Source organism: Alexandromys fortis, unplaced genomic scaffold, assembly GCF_014885135.2.
Source record: "Alexandromys fortis isolate MF-2015 unplaced genomic scaffold, M_Fortis_MF-2015_v1.1 scaffold_13, whole genome shotgun sequence".
Classification (NCBI taxonomy): domain Eukaryota; kingdom Metazoa; phylum Chordata; class Mammalia; order Rodentia; family Cricetidae; genus Alexandromys; species Alexandromys fortis.
In genome coordinates this window covers 11519511-11540517 of record NW_026067908.1, presented here as the reverse complement: position 1 = coordinate 11540517, position 21007 = coordinate 11519511, and the positions used below count along the sequence as shown (strand labels likewise).

The window sequence follows — 21007 nt, the reverse complement described above, 5'->3', positions numbered from 1 at the left end:
GAGGAGTGGGGAATATGGAAGTGTATGCCCCCCCCCCAGCTTTCCACAGAATGAAAATAATCTCTGGCAGAAATATGTAAAAAATGTAAATGTATCTCAAGTTAGAAAATAGCACGTAGCTGACCACACGTCTCTAGTGCCATTGTGCCTGCAATTTGCCTTCTCTGCTCCACCTCTCTTCTGCCTGGTACAGCGTTGCACAAGGGCACAGCACTGCACAAGGGTGGCGTGGATCCAGCACACACTTCTCCATGTGAAACTGTCCTCTGTGTGCTCTAAGGTCGCAAATCTCCCATCCTCTCTTGTGTAGCATGCAGTTCCTGCCTCTGGGGAAGCACCCAGGAGAGGGGCATTGAAATAGTCTTGCATTCTCTGTGCTTCGTGGAGTGGACAGCACACAGTAGGTTCTCAGTTCACTATTGAAAAAAATGCATGTGCATCTTGTCTCACCATTTAAAATTAGAATTAGAAGAAATCAGTTTTAGGAAAAAAAAAAACCTGAAATTGAAGACCCATGATGTAGAGACCATGGTTCTGTTTGGGGATTCTAGGGTATAGTCCATAAACCGGGATTGAAAACTGGAAATATGAAGGTCATAAATATTTTATGCAAATTCTAAACTCTTTCATGGATTTTGGTTTCTATTAATAGAAACTCATTATCATAATCAGTTCAGAGATATTCACAATCAACCATGTGATTGGGTGTTCATTTCTAAGGCTTTTTTTTTACACTGCTTTGACTGTCATTTGAATATTCATAAATGCCTTCTTCCTAAGACACGGGAAAGAAAATGGCACTAACATCTGATGGGTGGTCTGAACTTATTTCCTCAGGAGAAATAGTGGGCATATAAAATAGAACATAACGACATAACGAAGGCCGTTCTTTAGACAGCCTTGCTCATGCCCAGTGGAAAGTGCCCTATGCTACAACGAATGATTACTTACCTAGCAACAGAAGCAATCTCTATCCAGAGCCTAAGCTCTCAGAGTCAGCAAGGTAGCTAAGTTATTAATTCTGGTGGAATTTCATGTTCAGTAGACAAAGAATCCGTTTTCTTTTTCTTTTCTTTTGGATTTTTGAAACAGGGTTTCTCTAGCTTTGGAGCCCGTCCTGGAACTAGCTCTTGGCCTCAAACTCACAGAGATCCACCTGCCTCTGCCTCCCAAATGCTGGGACTAAAGGTGTGCGCCCCGCCACCCAGCTGACAAAGACTTCTTTAAAGAACATCGTTCCTGTGCGCACACAGCAGATTGTCACAGTCTGAGTCTTGCGCTCCCCAAAGGTCGTGAGCCCTACTTTTCCTGTTAGCGTGACACAAGCTAGACTTATCTGGGAAGAGAGACATTAATGGGGAAAAGCCTCCATCAGATGGCCTGTGGGTACGTCTGGAGCACTTTCTTGAGAGTTAACTGCTTGAGGAGAGCCCAGGGTAGGGTGGTAAAGAAAACAGTTTAGCGCACCATCTGTAAGCAATGTCCTCCACGGCTTCTGTTTCAATTCCTGTTCCCAGGTTCCTGTCCCGAGTAAACCAAATCAACCCTCCCCTCCACAGGCTGCTTTGGGCCCTGGTGCTTTATTACAGCAATAGAAAAGCAAACCAGTAGCGTGTGCTAAAGGGTTGGTCTGTGGTGCCAGCAGGGATTGGTGGGTTCTTCAGGAGGTGGGGCCTTGTAGAAGGGAATCAGACCACTGGGGCATGCTTTTGGGGGGGACAATGGGACTAAAACACCTTCTTCTTTTTGCTTTCTGACCACTATGGAATAAGTAGCTTTATTTCACTATGATGTCCCCCCTAATCACAGGATCAAAGTGATAGGACCAAGAGACCATGGACTGAAACCGTGATCTACAAAGAAACCTTTGTGGGGTTTTTTTTGTTGTTGTTGTTTGCTTGCTTGTTTTGTTTTGTTTCTTTTTTAAGTTGACGACCTCAGGTATTTTGTTCCAGTGACAGCTAAGAGAGATGTATAGAGGGGGACAGGAAGGAGCAGGGCAGAATAGAATCTACTCACTAGGCATTTCCCCTCCATCCCTGATGCTCTGCTGGGGCTGACAGGCAGGCCTCGGAATGTAACACACAAAGATATATGTAAACATTCTGCAAAGCCACAGCTACCCAACCCCACAGCCCGTCACTCAGGCTGGCCCAGTGCACAGCACCAAACCTAGGCTCCTCGCCTCCACTTCCAGCTGGGTCACCACCTCTGGCGCTTTTCTCTGTCTTACCAGTTTAAAAAGAATGGAGGCCCAAAGACCAACTAGGTGTGTTGATAAGCACAAATCTCGCTGGAAAGTTGCGACAAGTATTTCCGACTTACCTAGTAGCACATACTCCCCGGAGATTTAAAGTCTCAGAAAGGGTCCACATGTTGTCTGCTCCCAGGCAGGAGCAGATCATGCCTGCCTTGAAGGGAGAGGGGTTTGCGTGAATGTGCGACTCTTACGTGGTCTTAATTTGTTCTGTTGGAAAGGAGATGGATACCTGCGCCACGTCAAATACCAATGTAAAACTTTCTCGTGTTTGTAGAGCGCACTCTGGATTCAGCTGCCCCGTATTTTGACTTATGAAGTTGGTGTGTATTACGTTTCCATCTGATTTTAACCGGTTGTGGGTTTTTCATCTGGTTGTGTGTATTTAAACTCGTAAAACACAAATAATCTTTCTCTCAGAATAGTGACTACCTTTTCTTCCAGTTACATAAACTCATTTAATGCATTTCACATTCTTCGGTGCTGTCCTTTCAGAGTGATTGGATTTAAACACCGTTCTTATAGGCTTACATAATTACATAGTGAATGTATTTTTAAGGAAATCCAGCTTTGTTATTCCCCAAAGATTAGACCTTTGGTGCCATCTTGTGTTTAAAGAGAGAATTGGTATCAGCATGCACAATTGTTCGTATTTTTAAATATAGATAAAGAAAAAATATATAATCAGGAAAGAAAACATTCTCTTAAACAATGAACTCTGCCAGGCATAGTGGCATACACACAGAGTTCCAGCACTCTGGAGGCGGGAGAGGGGAGGGTCAAGGGTTCGAGGCCAACAAATCGGAGTTATCTGCTGTAAGAGACCAAGAGGTCGAGCACTTGCCTAGCTTTCCTGAGGCCTTGGGTTTGACCTGCAGTCCCCAAAACAAAGAAAGGCAAAGAGGGTAATAAACCATTCCTGCCAGGCCAGTACTTTCTCTCTCCTTAGATGCTATCAGGGAGTCAGAACGCCCTACTTCACAAACACCCACTCAGCTTGAATCGTCTTTCCTAGTTTACTTCCAACACCTGACGGTGTTCAACATTCCTAACGCCTTCCACTTGCCCGTGAAACCGTCCAGGAAATTAGAGAGTAGCTGCACGTTATAAAACTGCAAAAAAAAAAAAAAAGGGTAAAAATTAAAGTAAATAAATAAAGTTTAAGCTCTCTAAGGTTACACATTTCCTAACAGCTGAAATTTAGATTCTGGCATGCATTGCCTCAGCCAGGCGCCAGGGCAGGCACTGAGGGCCTGGGGCGGGGCTGGAGCTGGGAGAACGTGTGATTCCAATAGGTCAGGGCAGAACCAGCTCGCAGCTCATTCTGGAACATCCTAGACCGGCTGTCTCTGGCACGCGTGAAACTCATCTCAGAAGAGGGCTGTGGCCCTTTCCTCCTCAGCGGCAAGCTCTCCTTTTGAAAATCCACGTATCCAGTTCCTTAAACATCTTTTAATGAATTCTTGGTTCTTTTCTCTTCCTCTCATGGAGGTAATCAATCTCACCAATTTACCATGGCTTTGGGACTGTGGCAGAGACTTGGTGGACCCTGACTTAAAGAGTAGGGTTGAGCCTGCTGCCCTCCACTTCTCTAGCGGTGTAGAGGAAACGCAATAAATGCACATGGGTCCCTTCTGTTTCTCTTCGCTTCCGCTGGAAGTCTGAAGGGCTCAGGCCTGCTCTAGTCTCTCTCCTGCCTTCCTTCCCCTCTGCCCAACTCCTGGAAATGCAAGGAAAGAGGACTCTGTTCCCTTAAGCATATTAAATTATGTTTCAGTAGGAGAATGAGACAAGAAATCTTATTAAAGCGTGTTACCTACAGTTGGCTTGTTTGTGGAAGAACAAGCTAATTTCATGATTCCCACAATGCGTATGAATCTACTTCTCAGGAGCTTGTTGCAACTTATAGTACTCTCGACATTATGTAAGAATTTTTAAATGAACAAGCATTTTTTTTTTTAACTCTTCTGGAGCTGACACAGACCTGGGAATTCTTTGTGCTCTTGTGGCCTTGAGCGGAGAGACCTTATGACATTGGAAGACTGGGCCTGTTCACACAGTCCTGTAATCCCAGAGCTTGAGAAGTGGAGGCAAGAAGATCAATGAGTTCAAAGTCATTCTCACCTACAGAAATTTTAAAGCTGGTCTGGGCTCCACCAACCAGACCCTGCCAGAGAGAGAATGAACATCAGGTGGGCGTGAGAGGCATCTAGCCCCCAGTAAAAGACTGTCCTAGAGCTGAAAAAAAGAAAGAAAAAAGAACTGACCAAGGAGGTTTCAAGCTGATGCAAGGCACCGAGTCACATACGCACTTAAAGAAAAGATAAGAAAATTCAGAGCCCAACGACTCAAAATTACAGTTTTTATCCTCACATACCAAACAACTAGTTATGAATATAAGCAGGATTGTGACCCCTGGCCAGAAGTCATTAACATTGGTGATAGTGTTAGTAGACAAGGACCTTCAAGCCGCAATATCGTATCTGATAAATGATGGCCCACTCAAAACGAACTCAGTACTTTTGGAGATTTTTTTGTTTTTGTCTCCTAATGCTTTGCCTGAGCAATTTTTTAACCTTACTGACTTTTGCTTATATGTTATGGTTTTTGATTTTGTGGGTTTATGGGTTTCCTGTGTATGTGTGTGTGTGTATGTGTGTGTGTGTATGTGCTTCTCATGACTTTTCTTTATTTCTGCTTTTTCCTCTCTTTATTTTGTTGTATTTTGGTTTGTTTTCTTATTTGCCTGTCTGTTTTCTAAAGAAAGGGGGAAAGAAAAAAAAGTCAGGCTGCGGTGGCGCACACCCAGCACTCGGGAGGCAGAGACAGGAGGATCTATCTCTGTGAATTCAAGGCCAGCCTGGTCTACTACAAGAGCTAGTTCCAGGACAGGTTTCAAAACTACAGAGAAACCCTGTCTCGAAAAAACAAACAAAAAAAGGGGGGCGGGTATGGAGTTGGATGGGTGGGAAGGTGAGGAGGAGCCGGGAGGAGATGAGGGACAGAAACCATGGCTAGAATACATTGTGTGGGGGGAAAAATTATTTTCAGTGAAAATAAAACCTTGAAAATGAAGAAGAAATAAATAGAAGACATGCAAAAGAACAAAGATCATCTATAGATTAAAAATAAATCAGTATGGTAAAAATGCATACTGTATGGATACATATATACAATTTTATATATGCTTATTTATAATATATTAAACTTTATCAATATGCTAAAATTATATAAATGTGTATATACAGCTTAAAATTTCATTAAAAGTAATATTTGCAAACACACCCACACACCCTTTTCTATAGGAAGACCAGAGAATACTCTTCAGTGAACTTGAAAGTGTAGCAGTTGGACTCACTTCAGCAGTGTGCACAGTAAGCCTGGAGCAATAGAGAGACAATTAGTAAAGCCTGCATTGGGGTGACATGGGAATCATGATGTCTCCCATGGTTTCAACTTGGCACCTCCAAAAGGCCATCCAATCCTCACAACCAATCAAAGACCCCGAAATGGGTAAAATACCGGCTAAAGGAACCCAGCCATTTGCCAGCAAAATGAGCAGTGGCCTGAAGCCAGCAATGTGGATGGAAAAGTCAGGAATGTGAAGGAAAAAATTAAAGTGTTAGGAGGTCCTGTTTCAAAAAGAAAGAAAGAAGGAAGGAGGGAGGGAGGGAGGAAGGAAAAGAGAAAGAAAAGAAAAGAAAAAAGAAAAGAAAAGGAAACATTGAAAATTAAAAACCTCAGCAACCAAGTAAAACCACTGATGTGGGAGTGTCATATCAATCTGTTGATTTCATTGGCTGAGCAATAAAGAAACTGCTGGCCCTGATAGGTTAAAAGATAGGTGGGTGGAATAAACAGAATAGGATGCTGGGCAGAAGAGGAAGTGAGGTCAGACTCTGCTCTGCTCCCGGAGACTCAACAGCTCTGCTCTCTGGAGCAGAGACACCATGATGGACGGAGGCTAGAATCTTCCCGGTAAGCGCACCTTGGGGTGCTTACACACATCATTAGAAATGGGCTAGTCCAGGTGCGAGAATTAGCCTGTAAGGGCTAGAGTTCATGGGCCAAGCAGTTCTTAAATGAATACAGTTTGTGTGTTATTATTTCGGGCATGAGCTAGCCAAGCGGCCGGGGTGTTGGGGACGCAGCCCTGACGCTTCTTATTTCAACAAACCACTGTGTAATACCTGTACACTCAACCAAGAGAAGAAAGACTATCAGAGGTGGCAGACAAGCCCACAACACAACACTGTACTCAAACATTCATAAAGGGGAATAAAAAAGTCATCTCCACTGTGCCCAGGAACTCCAGGATATGATCAGAAGACCTTACTAAATCAGAATCCACAGAGCAGGAAAAAAATATTTATAATGGAATAAAAAATTATAATCTATGCTATGAAATTAGAAGAGAAAATTTTCTAAATCTAGAGAAATAAATGGACATTAAGACAGAGGACACCTGAGACCGTCCTCTGGCCTGTGATTACTTGCACACATTAGAGAAAGGAGAAACAGAAAGCACCAGCTCATCCACAAAGGCTAATAATACATCAGACTGTGTCAGTGCTCCCTTCCGCCACCCGCAAAGCCAGGAAAGCATGGCGTAACATCTCTCAAGCTCTGGAAATGACTGCTAACCCAAAGTACTATATCCAGCAAAGCGAGCTTCTAAAACTGGCGAGGAAAATGACTGTATTATATCACTAAGTGATCTATAGACGCAACACAAATGTCATCAAAATTCCAATAACATTCATGCTGAGGTTACTGGGGTTGCATCTTCCGTTTGTGAGAAGAGAAAAAGAAATGAGTCTTAGCGTCATTGCCCCTCCCTGCAGGGTGACAAGTTAAGACATAAGAGGCATTAAATGTATGCATGGATGTAGAGAAGTTGTGTGTGTGTAGGGCCTGGCGGCACTGGCCTTGATTCTAGGCATCCACTGGGAATCCCGGGCACATGTAGGGCAGGGGGAAAAGGGACATTTTAAGGCACCAAGTCTGTGGTCATTTGTCATGGGGGCCCTTGCTATGCAGCAGACTATTTTTACCTGTGCAATATGACGGCATGTACCATATCCATCCCCAGCACGTTTGTTTCTCTCACCACTGCCCCTTTGGAGAGCACAGACTAAAATAATGTCATTGCTGGTCACCGTGTCCAAGAATGGCACCATGCCCAAGCCCATGGCTCTCGGCCTCTGTCCTACCTTTCTGTTTCATTCAACCTGTTTGAATGAAATCAAATCTTCCTCAAATTAATATACACTTCCCATAGTTTATAGATGCCTTTTATTTCTTTTATTTTATAGGTTTGAGCTCGCTAAGTATCGGTTTGATAAAGAAAATAAATCGTCAGGGCGCAGTAGAGATCACTCCGTCCAAAGAACGGTCGACTCATCTCCAAGTAAATTGGATTCAGCTTGGTTTTTTTTTTCTTTTATATCTAAGCTATTGTTTGTAATAATAAATTATTGCTCAGCTCAAATAAGTTTGAGTGCATGAGGCTTAAAAAGTATGCTTCAACTGTACCAACATCAGTCCACTAAACCAATTACATAGGAATTAAAGATTGTTAAAGTGAACTATATTTTTTATACTTTCAAGCTTGCTATGCTTCTTAACGTGTTACTATTTGAAAAGTTGAGGCTAAGTTTAAAACTGTGAAAAAGTAGCCAAAGCCAAATGCTTGGACACTGCTTTGTAGCCGTGGTTGTTGTTGACATTGATGCAAATAGTGGTGTCTACCCGTGCTCTGTCCGATTGGCCTCCACTGCTCATGTCTGCTCTTGTCACCAGATCACAAATCCTTTCATCTCGTCCCATTTCCATCAGGGTGAAACTGAGGTTGTTTGGTTTTCCCATACCTGTCTGTCGTTTTGAATAACACCTCTTACTCTTATCCCTCCAGCTAGTGGGTGACATCTCTTTACTCTTTCTTTATTCTCTGCATTATTTTAATTATTTAGAAAAGTACACTGTTTCTTTGTATCCCACTCTAAACACTTTTTTTCCCCTAAGGCAAAGTTTCTCTGTGTAGCTTTTGGCCCTCTTGGAACTCACTCTGTAGCCCCAGCTACCAGGCTGGCCTCGAACTCACAGAGATCCGCCTGCCTCTGCCTCCCAAGTGCTGGGATAAAAGGCATTTGCCATCACAACCCAGCTATTCTCTCTTCTTAATATTCTAGTACCTAGGTATCCTTTTTCATTCAATTCAAATATACAGTGAGCATCTCTAATGCAAAAATCTGATACCGGAAATGCTCCAAAACTTAGAGTGTCAGCATATTGTCATGTTGTTCCATGTGTGAAATTATTTAATACATCGTAGGAAACTATCATCAGGTCATGAGGTGTATAGCTTTTTTAAAAATTTTATTAGTTCTTTGTGAATTTCATCCAGTGTGTTCTATACTCACCCTCCCTCAACCACAGATAAGTTTTGGAATGAGGCTTGGGCCATCCCAGGATATTTCATTGTGTGCAGGCAGATTCCAGAAATCCAAAACACCTCTGGTTTTCTCTGTTTCTCATAAGGCTTGCTCAGCTCATGTCGGCCTCTCTAGAAGTCTCCCAAGAGCTCTAACAGCGCATCTCTCTTGCCCATGTCATCCTCTGTGTGAAATTCCTACAGTGCACACTTAGGAGCTCATAGTTTTTGTGTGCCAGGAATTCTGGCATATCTGAGCTGACCCTCTGCTCAGACTCTCACAAGGCTTGTGACAGCCTTGAAGCTGGAGCCGGGGAAGACTATCTTCCATCTCAGCGAGGTTGCTGGCAGAATGCCTTTTCCTAACACACAACCGTAAGCCAGTTAAAAAGATAGGTCAGTTGGACCAAGCAATGAGTGAGGAAAAGGTTGAGGGGAAAAAGGACAGGATGAAGGTTGAAGAGGGAGGGGGACTGGAGAGATGCCTCAGCAATGAAGAGTTCTTGCTGCTCTCGCAGAGGACAGCAGTTTGATCCCCAGCACCTGCATAGGCCAGCTCTCAACCACCTGCAACTCCTGCTCCAGGGGATGCAACCTCCCTCCTCTCCAGCTTCTACAGGCACTGAACACACACACACACACACACACACACACACACACACACACACACTTTATATAAAAAGGATGTTTTAAAAGGTTGTATGTTATCAGTCAGATGATTGTGGCATTAGGATTCCTTTGTTTATCCCACTTAAGTCCAATACATTTCTGTTTTTCGTGTTTCCCACCACAGCTGAGCTTTCTTATGAGTCTATAGAAAGTGAATCAAGGTTTTATGAACTAGAACAGAAGTGGAAACATGAAAATTGGTCTGAAAAAGCTGAGTCAAGCGAGTCATGGGAAGAGGAAGTGGACAACCTGCTGGCCTGGACCAATGCTCTTGATGTCAAGTCTCTGAACTATGATGATTAACATCCAAGGATTTTCTACAGCACCCAGTCATCATGTAGCCTCACGGGAGCAACCATGGAAGATGCTGAGAACCTGGGTCCCGCTCTCTACCCCTGTCAGTGCCTGCAAGTATAAAATTCTATAAATCAGTGAACTGCTTGCTCTGGATGTTTCAAACTTTGTTCTTGCTGGGAACTCAGTCAAAATCAAGTGCTCACTGCAGCGTTCTGTCAATGCTGTTTGTCCTTTTCCCCCACAATCCACGGGGCACTGGAGCTCAATTCATACCGGTAACAGGCGGATTAGGAAAAATGCTGCAGGAGGAAAGGAGGGAAAGGCCTAACCCAAGTAGAGGTAACTGTGACTTCCCCGGCCCCCGCCTGGGTTCTCCTGTCCTCTGTAATCAAGGGAGGAGATGCCACCAGCCAGTCTTCAGTTTTCCTAGACCTCCACCAGCCACCCCCTCCTATCTATCCATCTCCTTTGTTCCCTAACTTTTTAATGCCTCGGCTTGTACATGTGCCGGGACTCTCGCATGACAAAATGCACCCCTGCCACAGCCTGCAGCCCTCCTTCCCTCCATACACCGTCTAAGTCAGATTTATCAATGGCAGGGGTCACCACACTCTCTATCCCTCTAGTTGATATCACATTTGGACATGCTAGGCAGTAGAACCTAACCTCTGATTGTCATCTAAACTTGTTAAGATGATCAAAGAATGTAACACTGCATAAGCCCAACCACGCTTACTGGGCCTCTCAGCCACTCCCTTTCTTAAAGGATTGTTTTTTTTTTTCACCTTTAACCATGCGCATATATGTTTGTGTGTGAGTATGTGCATGTGTGTGCAATCCCTAAGGAGGCCAGAGGAGAGAGCTCTCCTGGAGCTGGAGTTAGAAGCTGCCGGGTGTGGGTAATAGGAACGATTGTCATGCCCGTGGGAAGGGCGGTGTGTGCTCTTAACCTTGGGCTATGCCTTTTAAAACAATCCTTATTGCCATGCGTTCACCAGTGCATATCCACACAGGCATGTAAGTCCAACTCTGGGTCCAATTATCAGGCAGTCTTTAATTCTACGAAATAGAAAACCATTCTACAGCATGGCATCTGATCCTGTGGGTACTCCCCGGGTTAGCTAAATGCCCCAAGTCTGCCTGGGATAGTTCAGACAGGAAGGCCTCAGCCGATCGTAATCCCTGACACCTGTGCCGCCTAGCTGTTCTCCCTGCCTAACCCCCAAGCAGGGTTACACACTTCTGACAGCTGTCCCAGGTTTTTTCCTCCTTCAAGAAATGCCACATACAGCCAAGAGCCAAGTCACGATCCACATCTGATTTGGTACAACGAAGAGTCTCACACCTGATGAGAACTCTTACAAATGACTTACTCGGGATCGAGAGGGCAATGCCTTAAGTGGTGGTCACAGCCACAGAAGGAGGTGTCTGAACCACGTCTCCAGTGCCGTGTTAGGATGGCAAATACGTGGAAACAAACCCCAAATGGACCACGATAGCCAATCAAAAGCATTTCTTTGTCTTCAGCTGCTTTGTATGGTATTTCTTGCCCACATAATCCCTTCCCTTCAGGGCAAGGGGTCACACTTGCTTTCATTTCCTGTAGCCCTGATATCTGATGGTGGAGTAAGGGAATGGGTGAGGTGGGAATAGAGATACTAGCCAACAGGACAGGGTGGTGTGACCTTGTGTCCCATCACTCATGCTGTCTCCAGTAGAGGCATCCTTTCTACTGACGCTCAGCCCGGTGCCAGTCTCTACCCCTTCTCATGTAGTCTCCCAGAGTCTTACCTCCCACCCAGGTTCTGCTTCTTTGATCTTTCCATGGCCTTAAACAGCATCTCCGCTTGAGAGGACCATGTGCATCTGAGACGCCCCAGTGGGAACTCTTTCTCCCTCTTCTCCACTTCCACAGTCATCCTCCTGCCTCGAATTCCTTCTTGCAGTCAGAGGGACAATCTTAAGACAAAAGCTGGAGGTTCCCATCACTTTGGGTCGGTTAATCATCAAGCCTGGAACTGTTTCCCTCTAGAGATAGATGATAAACCCACACTCTTATTCCCGCCCTTCTACCACTTTCTAGCATAAGCTCTCAAAAGCAGTAGACAAGATGAAGGTTGTAGCATTTTTAATTTTTTTATTTCAATTTTAAAAATTTAATATATTATTTCTCACCTCCCACTCCTTCTAACTCTTCCCATGACCTCCATCTAACTCAGATTTGTGGCTTTTTTTTTCGTATTATTGTGTGTGAATATGTAAAGTACAACCTGATGAGTTCATTTAGTGTTGCTCTCATGTCTATGTTTTAAAGCTGACCACTTGGTATTGGGGGACCTATCGGGGTGCCATTTCTGGTAATGACTAGTTCTCCTTCAATCAGCGGTGTTTAATTGCCTGTATCTCTTAGTCAAGGACCAGGGCCCTGGAAGAGTCCTTTCCATGTTCATGTTTCTATCAGTGTTCTCATTGTTTTCGTCTTGCTTAAGCACCTGCATTTATTCCCTATCATTTCTAAGAGACACACTCTCACAGAAAACTTCCTCGTCCTCAGATTCTCAGAACCTTTCCACCCCCTCTTCTGTGATGTTCCGAGTCTTAGATGAGGGGTTGTACTGTAAATGTAGCCGTTTGGGCTGGACACCCTACTGCCATGACCAGTTGTTCACTTCATTTTGACCGCCTATGGCTTTCTGGACTTGTCTCTGTCAACTTCAAAGAGAAGTTTCTTTGAGGAGCAAGGAACGCTGCACTCCTCTCTGACAGTAAAGAAAGGCGTTTAGTGCGCAGTCAGGAATTACAGTGTTTGGGAAGGTGGCAGTAGTTCCTTCTTCTCCAGGTCCCATGATCTCACTAGTCAGAGGGAGCTGGCTGCATTTCCAGACCAGGCGCGATTGCCTTCCCGTTAAGTGGGCCGGTGTCCAGTGACACAGCTATTGGTTACTGCCAAGAAAGGAGAGTCACTATTACACTTTAAGGACATCTTGTTGTGCTGGCCGTTGATGTGGCTTAGAAGCATCAGGTCTGGGTAAGACTGGGTTCTTTCCCTCCTGTGGCTGCTTACGTAGCACCTATGGAAGATATTCCTCAGGGAAGAGGCTTTAGAAGTTATATCTAGCTGATTAAACTTCCTTTTTTCACAGAACATTTTTTAATTGTTTTTATTGTGCTCTACATTTTTCTTCACTCCCCTTTCTTTCTTCCCTCTTTCTTCAACCTTCTCCTGTGACCCCCATGTTCCAAATTTACTCAGGAGATCTTATCTTTTCTCCTTCCTCTGTAGTCCTGTGTGTGACTCTTTTAGGGTCCTCTTTGTTGTTATGGATTGTAGGGCTGGTTTTTCTTTGCTTTATTTCTAAAAGTCACTTATGAGTGAGTACATATCATATTTTGTCTTTCTGGGTCTGGGTTACCTCACTTAATATGTTTTTTTCTAGATTCATTCATTTGCCTGAAAATTTCAAGATGTCATTATTTTTTTCTACTGAGTAGTACTCCATTGTGTAAATGTACCGCATTTTCCTTATCCATTCTTCAGTCAAGGTTGTTTCCAGCTTCTGGTTGTTATGAACAATGCTGCTATGAACATAGTTGAGCACATGTCCTTGTGGTATGATTTAGCATCCTTTGGGTATATGCCCAAAAGTGGTACTGCTGGGTCTTGAGGTAGATTGTTTCCCAATTTTCTGAGAAATCGCCATACTGATTTTCATAGTGGCTGTACAAGTTTGCACTCCCACCAGCGATGGATGAGTGTTTCCCTTACCACTCATCTTCTCCAGCATAGTCTGTCATCAGTGTTTTTGATCTTGGCCATTCTGACAGGTGTAAGATGAAATATCATAGTTGTTTTGATTTGCATTTCTCTGGTGGCTAAGAATGTTGAGCATTTCCTTAAGTGTCTTTTAACCATTTGAGATTTGTCTGTTGGGAGTTCTCTGCTTAGATCTGTACCCCATTTTTTATTGGATTATTTGTTTTTTTTTTGATATTAAATTTCTTGAGTTCTTTGTATATTTGAAGATCAGTCTTCTGTCTGATGTGGGGTTAGTGAAGATCTTTTCCCATTCTGTAGGCTGCCATTTTGTCATGTTGATTGTGTCCTTTGCTTTACAGAAGCTTTTCAGTTTCATGAGGTCCCCTTTATTAATTGTTTCTCTCAGTGTCTGTGCTACTAGGGTTATACTTAAGAAGTGGTCTCCTGTGCCAATGCATTCAAGTGTACTTTCCACTTTCTCTTCTATGAGGTTCAGTGTGGTTGGTTTTATGTTGAGGTCTTTGATCCATTTGGACTTGACTTATATTCATGGCGATAGATATGGATCTATTTGCATTCTTCTACATGTTGATATCCAGTTATTCCAGTACCACTTGCTAAATATGCTTTCTTTTTTCAATTTTTTTATCTTTAGCTTCTTTGTCATAAAAACCAGGTATTCATAGGGTAGTGGTGGCACAGGTCTTTAATCCCAGCATGGAAGGCAGAGACAATCAGATCTCTGTTTGTTTGAGGCCAATCTGGTCTACAGAGGAGTTTCAGGGCAGGCTCCAAAACTACAAAGAACAAAAAAGAAAAGAAAAGAACCAGAAACTTCCTTTATGCCACCTCTCACCTTCCTAAACCACAATGCCTTCATGAATTAGAAGGAAACCCACTCCAGCACAGCTCCCCACCTTTGTGTCTCGATCTTTTTGGATAGCTATACTAAATGCCACAAACTTGGTTGCTTAGAAACCGCAGAAACTCTTTCATCTCAGCTTTAGAGAGTGGTAACTGCTGAGTTGCTCTGCCGCATTCCAGCACTTACCGGAATGTAGCCACTCAGCCATAGCCTTGGTAGTCATTTCCAGCTTGACTGTATGCCTAGAAAAGCTACGGTGGCAAATTCGTCCTACGAGCAATAATTCATTCTCGTCTAATCCCTTCTGTGAGTATAGACTGAGCCTGTGCCTTGCTGATTGATAGCTAACGCAATATGGATTGCAGATGAGGGGATTGTCATGCCCGTCATTACGTTAGGTCACGAAAGATTCCTGAGAGGATCTCCTGAAGGCTTTGAAGACAAGAACTGTGAAAGGCCATGAGGCAAGGAACTACTCACTGCTTCTAGGAGCTGACGGTAGGGCATAGCTGATCATCAACAAGCTGATGAAAGACCTCAGTCCTGCCACCCCCAGAAGAGCTGAGGACAGCAGTGTCAGCTGGAAAAGGCTTATGCTCTAGAGAGGAATGCAGCCCGACCAACACCCCGCCTCAGCTCTGTGCAAGCCTGAGCCCCACACCAGGCCGCGTTCAGAGTTCTGATCCAGGAAACGAGAAGATAAAAGCAGCTTCTGGTCTGTGCCGCCACATTTATAGGAGTTTGTCATACAGAAAATGAATTTAGCCTTTGCAAACATTTGAAGTTTTTGCATGGAACTGTTTTACTGTGCTGTCAATAAACATGGAGAACGGAAGTGGTCAGACTGAAGATGGGAGTGTGTTGGAGATTTTAAGAAATTGCCAAACTATGTCTGAGTCATATTATAGTAGAACGGTTCTAGCGTCTCTGCACACATGTTATAGTAGAACGGTTCTAGCGTCTCTGCACACATGTTATAGTAGAACGGTTCTAGTGTCTCTGCACACATGTTATAGTAGAACGGTTCTAGTGTCTCTGCACCCTGACCAGTTCTTGATGTTGGTTTTCTCAGTGTCAGCCACTGGAGAATGTATATGTGTCTTCTGTCTCCTCCTCTCTGAAGACCAGCATCCTGCCATCTCTTCATTTGCTTACTTGAGGTGCTTTTGTCTTCCAACACCCTGTGATACTAACTTTCCTACAGTATTTGGAGAGTTCTAGATCCTGGCTAGCAGCTCCTTATCAGACCGTGACCTGCAGACATGCAATTTTCAAACTAGTGGCTGGGCTTTTTCTTTTCATCATCTTAGTCATTACTTTTCAAGAGCATTTTTTTTAATTGATAATTTTTTCTCTTATAAGTTGTGTTCTTGGTGTTGTTTATGATAACTGTTTATTGAATGCTGTCAACAAGACTTCCCTTTGTTTCTTGTAGAAATTTTTATAATTGTGGGTTTTATATTACATCTACAATGTATTAAAAGCTAACTTTAGTACATGATCACAAAGGAAAGGATCAAAATTTGTGGATTCCCTTCCTTCCTTCCTTCTTTCCTTCCTTCCTTCCTTCCTTCCTTCCTTCCTTCCTTCCTTCCTTCCTTCCTTCTTTCCTCCTTCCCTACCTACCTACTTCCCTCTCTTCCTCTATTCCTTCCTTCCTTCCTTTTGAAGGGTATTGGTATCTAGCTGTGCCAGCAACACTTCTACCTTCTAAATGAATGTCTTTAGACCTATGTTGACAGTTGAGTGTGGTCTATTCACACTCCCTGAGTTGCTCCACCATCTATCTTGGTACCAATACCATGTCACCTTGATTAACTAACTCTCTACTATGGAACTTACGATAAGATTAGCTCTCAATTTTCTTCTTTTTCTTTTCAAACTTATTATGGCTATCCTAGATCCTTTACATTTCCAAATAGGTTGATATCAGCCCACGAACCCAGACACGGCACTCAGCAGCAGCCGGGGACTAGACATCCACAGATTAGCAGCATTGGAATAAGTAAGAACAGAGCTCCAGCATCTTTGAACTGCTTTAGCAGTAAGAACAGCTGCCCTGATCAGACTTACAGACCAGACAGTGGTGACACACAAATTTAATCCCAGTAGCCAGACTAGTTTGCCATAGAAACCGGTGATAGTCGATGCCCACCTTTAATCCCAGCCCTAGAGATGAATATAGAATGGCAGGAGACAGCTCTCACACACAGTCTCATTCTGAGATTCCTGGAAGCAGGCTTACCATTTCAGACTGAGGTAGAGGTGAGAGCCAGGGGCTGACTGTTTCACTTTTCTGACCTTCAGGTTGAACCCAATATGTGTCTCAGGGTTTTTTATTAATCATGTTACATTTAGTGCCCAAAATTTGAGGTATGAATTCATGAAAAAAAAAAAAACCATTTGCCTGAGGCTTTTTAATTAATGGCACAGGCTAGAGTCAGACCCAAACCTAGCCATGTGGGTTCAGGAGAAAAACTAATGCTCCCAACTCCCATCTGCCCAGGCTTATCTTCCCCTCCTGCCTGCCCATCCACCAATGACTTCCCATGGCACCTGTAGCTTGCTGCCACCCAGCATGGCACCCACACAGCTTCCCATGGTCCCCCACAGCTTTCTGTGGTTCCCGAGAAACAGTGTCTCTTTAACAAAAATTTGTTCAGTTTGCAGTAAAACCAAGGTATAATAATGTCTGCTGGCCCACAGCATTATTATACCTTAAAATTCTCATCTGAACCAGTATTTTAACCAGGATTTTAATTTAGCAGACAATATCACCATCCAGGAATTTCAAAACCTTTCCTACTATGGGAGAAGTTCTAGAAGAGGCATATGACATACCTGGGGTGTGTACATTCTTAGCCATAGCGAAGTTTGATGCTTCATATTATAGTCTTTTTTTAAAAAAAAAATATTTATTTATTTATTTATTTATTATGTATACAATATTCTATCTGTGTGTATGACTGCAGGTCAGAAGAGGACACCAGATATCATTACAGATGGTTGTGAGCCACCATGTGGTTGCTGGGAATTGAACTCAGGACCTTTGGAAGAGCAGGCAATGCTCTTAACCTCTGAGCCATCTCTCCAGCCCCAGAAATTGTTTGATAGCAGAGTCAAGAATGAGAAACTTTTAGAAATGATACAGACTTTACAAACGAGTCATGAGACGTTGGCTGAAAGGACTCATACCATTGAAAATGATAACCATAATTTGACAGGCAAATTTTACTCCACATCACTGGATATGAACCCTTACAGATTGGCACTATGAGATGATCTGAAAGGATTCATACTGTTGAAATTGACAATCAACATCTGTTAAAAGTTATGGAAAGCTAGAAGATAGAATGTCCCTCCTGGAAGGCAATCTACATGCCATCCAAATAATCTCTTAGGATGAGAAGACATGACTAATGGAAAACTTAAAGGCTTAGAATCATGTTGTACATTAATTTTGGACCGATTTTTATTATTTCTTTGGAATCTCCTTGATTTTCTAGACTTTTGAGGTATCTGAGGTCATCTATTTGCAAGTTCTCTGATTTTTTTAAATGTGGACACATATAACCATAACCTTTCCTCTTAGGGTTCTCTTAGCCATATCCTAAAATTTCTGGTAGATTTTGGTCTCACTTTTATTTGACTCTAAGAATTTCTTCAATCTAATCCCTGATTTCCTCAACGACTTCTTTTTTGAATGACGCTTGTCTTAATTATGGTTTTTCTATTGCTGTGAAGAGACACTATGACCACGGCAAATCTTATAATAAAGGAAAACATTTAATTACGGTGACTTGCCTACAGTTTCAGAAGTTCAGTCCATTATCATCAGGGCAGGGAGCATGGCAGCATGTAGACACACATGGTGCTGGAGTTGAATGATACATTTTGCAGGCAATAGGAAGTCGAATGTCACACTTGGTAGTATCCTCAGCATGGGAAACCTGGAAACCTGCTCCCACAGACACACGCTTCCTCCAACAAAGCCACAGCTCCTCACAGTGTCACTCCCTATGAGATTATGAGAGCCAATTACATTCAAACTACCACATTCCACCCCCTGACCCCCATAAGCTTGTAACACTATCATAATACAACATTCACTTAGTTCAACTTCAAATGTTCCCATCGTTTGCCACAGTCTCAACAATGTTTCCAAGTTCAAAGTCTCTTCTGAGATTCATGCGATCTCTTAACTGTAATCACCTGTAAAAATGGAAATCAAAAATCAGATCAGATGCTTCCAACATATAATGGCACAGGATATACATTGTCATTCCAACATGCAGGAAGGGGAGCGTAGTGAAGAAATACTGGACCAAAGCAAGATCAAAAACAAAGTGGGCAAACTCCAGACTCTGCATCTCCGTGTCTGATGTCAAAACACTCTTCAGATCTCCAACTATGTTCAGCTTTGTTGACTGCAACACACTTCTTTCTCTTGGGCTGGTTCCACCCCCTGTTAGCTAACTCTCCTCGGCAGGTATCCCAGGACTCTGGCATCTCTAACATCTTGGGAATTCCAAAGCAATCCAGGCTTCAGCTTCACAGTTTCATGCAATGACCTCTCCACTAGGCTTCCATTCAGGGACACCCCAACGCATGTGTGGCCTTAGTTGCCTAGGTAAATTCTATAACCCATTTCTTCTATCCTTAATGCTAAAGCCAGAACCAGATGGCAGAGCTGCCAAGTTGTGCTTCTTGCTGGGGCTGGAACATGGTCCCCTGGTTGAATTACGTCTTCATCAGTTTTCTGTTTTTCACTGCCTACCTTGGCTGTTCTGAAACTTTCTCTGTAGCCTAGACTGGCCTTTAACTCAGAGATCTGCCAGCCTCTGCCTTCCCAGTACTGAGATTAAAGGTGTGTTCCACCGTACCAGGCTCTAAGTTTTTCTTTCATTTCTTTTCACAAATTGGAAACTTAGCTGGGTGGAATCTTGCCCTGAGGTCACCTCTCCTTTTATTCCATTTCTTAATCCGATTATCTTCTTGAACACAGGACTTAGCTTCAGTCCACTTCCTGGTGCTCTTTTGCGCCACAAAATACACTTTGCAATTTATTCTGCTCAGCTTGCTCCTTTTCATTATAAATCTTCATTAGCGTTACCACTAATATCCATATGACAGAATCTATTACTATGCTATTTTGAGATTTCTTCTGCTAACAGAATTAATTCAAAACACTTCACTTTAGTTTCAGGTGGTCCAAATTATAAAAAAAAAAAAAAAATGTTGTCTTAGTTAGGGTTTTCTATTGCTGTGAAGAGATACCATGACCATGGCAACTCTTATAAAGTAAAACATTTAATTGGGGTGGCTCGCTTACTGTTTCAGAGATTCAGTCCATTATCATCACGGCAGGAAGCATGGCAGCATGCAGGCAAACAAGGTCCTGGAACTGAGAGTGCTCTTACAGGCAGTAGGAAATTGACTACCATACCCAACAGTGTCCTGAGCATAGGAAACCTCAAAGCCTGCCCCACAGTGACACATCTCCTCCAACAAGGCCACACCTCCTAATAGTGCCACTTCTTATGAGATTATGGGGGCCAATTATATTCAAACAACCCCAACACTGTTCCTTCAAAAGTATATTATTATTTGCGTCAACAAATGGCTCAGTGGGCAAACATGCTTGCTGCCTGAGACGATGCATCCCTGACAGCCCGAGTTCAATCCCCAGAACCCAAGAACGGCTGGAAGGAGAGAACTGTCTCAACAAACATGTCCTCTGGCCTCCACACGCATGCCATGGTACATACACACACACATACACATTAAAACACACACAACAATAATAAATAAAATCTACTTCATAAAATGTATTGTTGGAGTGGGAACATGGCTTTTGGGTAAAGTGTTTGTCATGCAAGTGTGAGGAGCAGAGTTCAGAACTCCAGAACCCACAGAGAAGCTGGGCAGACGTGGTGGCCACCAGTAACCCCAACACCTGGGAAGCAAAGACCAGGGATGCCTGGAGTAAGCTGACCAGTTGGACTAGCCAGCATTGGTGAGCTCCAGATTCAGCAGGACCTCTGCTTCAGTAAATGAAGAGAAATCCAGAAAACACCCTTCAACAACTTCAGGCCTCCGCACACACAAGCATCCTTGTGTACATGCCCCTCTACACAACATACATGTATTCATAAACATGTAAGTACACGTGCCGATACACCACACATGATGCACTCATATAGTAAAGTCTATTCTTCGATTTTCAAGTATCTCTGTATTTTCTGAGGTTTGCTAACTTTTTTTTTAACTGGCTTGGGCTTTTTTTAATTTGTTCAATTCTTTTTTTCTTTCTTTATTTAAATTATTTCCAAGGGGTTGGTGAGGTGTCTGGCGAAGTCTAGGTGCTTGCTGCCAAGCCAGAGGGCCTCAGTTCCATACCAAAAGACCCACATGATGCAGGGAGAAAAGGTTCCTAAGAGTTGTTCTCTGACACTCACACGTTCTCTGCGGCGTGTGGGTGTGCACACACATACAAATAAGAAAGTGTAATTTAAATACTACAATATCTTTATTTACCTTTCTGCTTGCTTTCTGCATACTCTTGTTTTAATTTTGTTTTGTGGGGATGCTGTTTGGGAGGGGTCTTTGGAGGTAAGTTCTCCATGTTTGATCTGCTTGCATAGACTATCCATCAACTTCTTGAGCCTGGGGCGACAGCTGTGTGGCACTATGTTCATCTTAGCTTACTCTCCCGCCCCTGATTTTGTA

The 21007-nt window shown here is 43.2% G+C and overlaps 1 protein-coding gene and 1 long non-coding RNA gene across 2 annotated transcripts in view; one reads left to right on the top strand and one right to left on the bottom strand.

The window, feature by feature from the left end:
* Ube2u (ubiquitin conjugating enzyme E2 U) overlaps nucleotides 1–9739 on the top strand; it is a 70263-nt gene extending 60524 nt beyond the window's left edge. Inside the window, exons 9-10 of the mRNA XM_050136445.1 lie at nucleotides 7573–7667; nucleotides 9484–9739. Of these exons, the coding sequence (XP_049992402.1) occupies nucleotides 7573–7667; nucleotides 9484–9662 (274 nt within the window). The 3' untranslated portion in view covers nucleotides 9663–9739. The remainder of the gene's footprint in view (nucleotides 1–7572; nucleotides 7668–9483) is intronic.
* A 2098-nt stretch (nucleotides 9740–11837) lies between these two features.
* Nucleotides 11838–21007, bottom strand: part of LOC126498018 (uncharacterized) — a 40441-nt gene continuing 31271 nt past the window's right edge. The window contains exon 3 of the long non-coding RNA XR_007590746.1: nucleotides 11838–18490. This is a non-coding gene — a long non-coding RNA (uncharacterized lncRNA). The remainder of the gene's footprint in view (nucleotides 18491–21007) is intronic.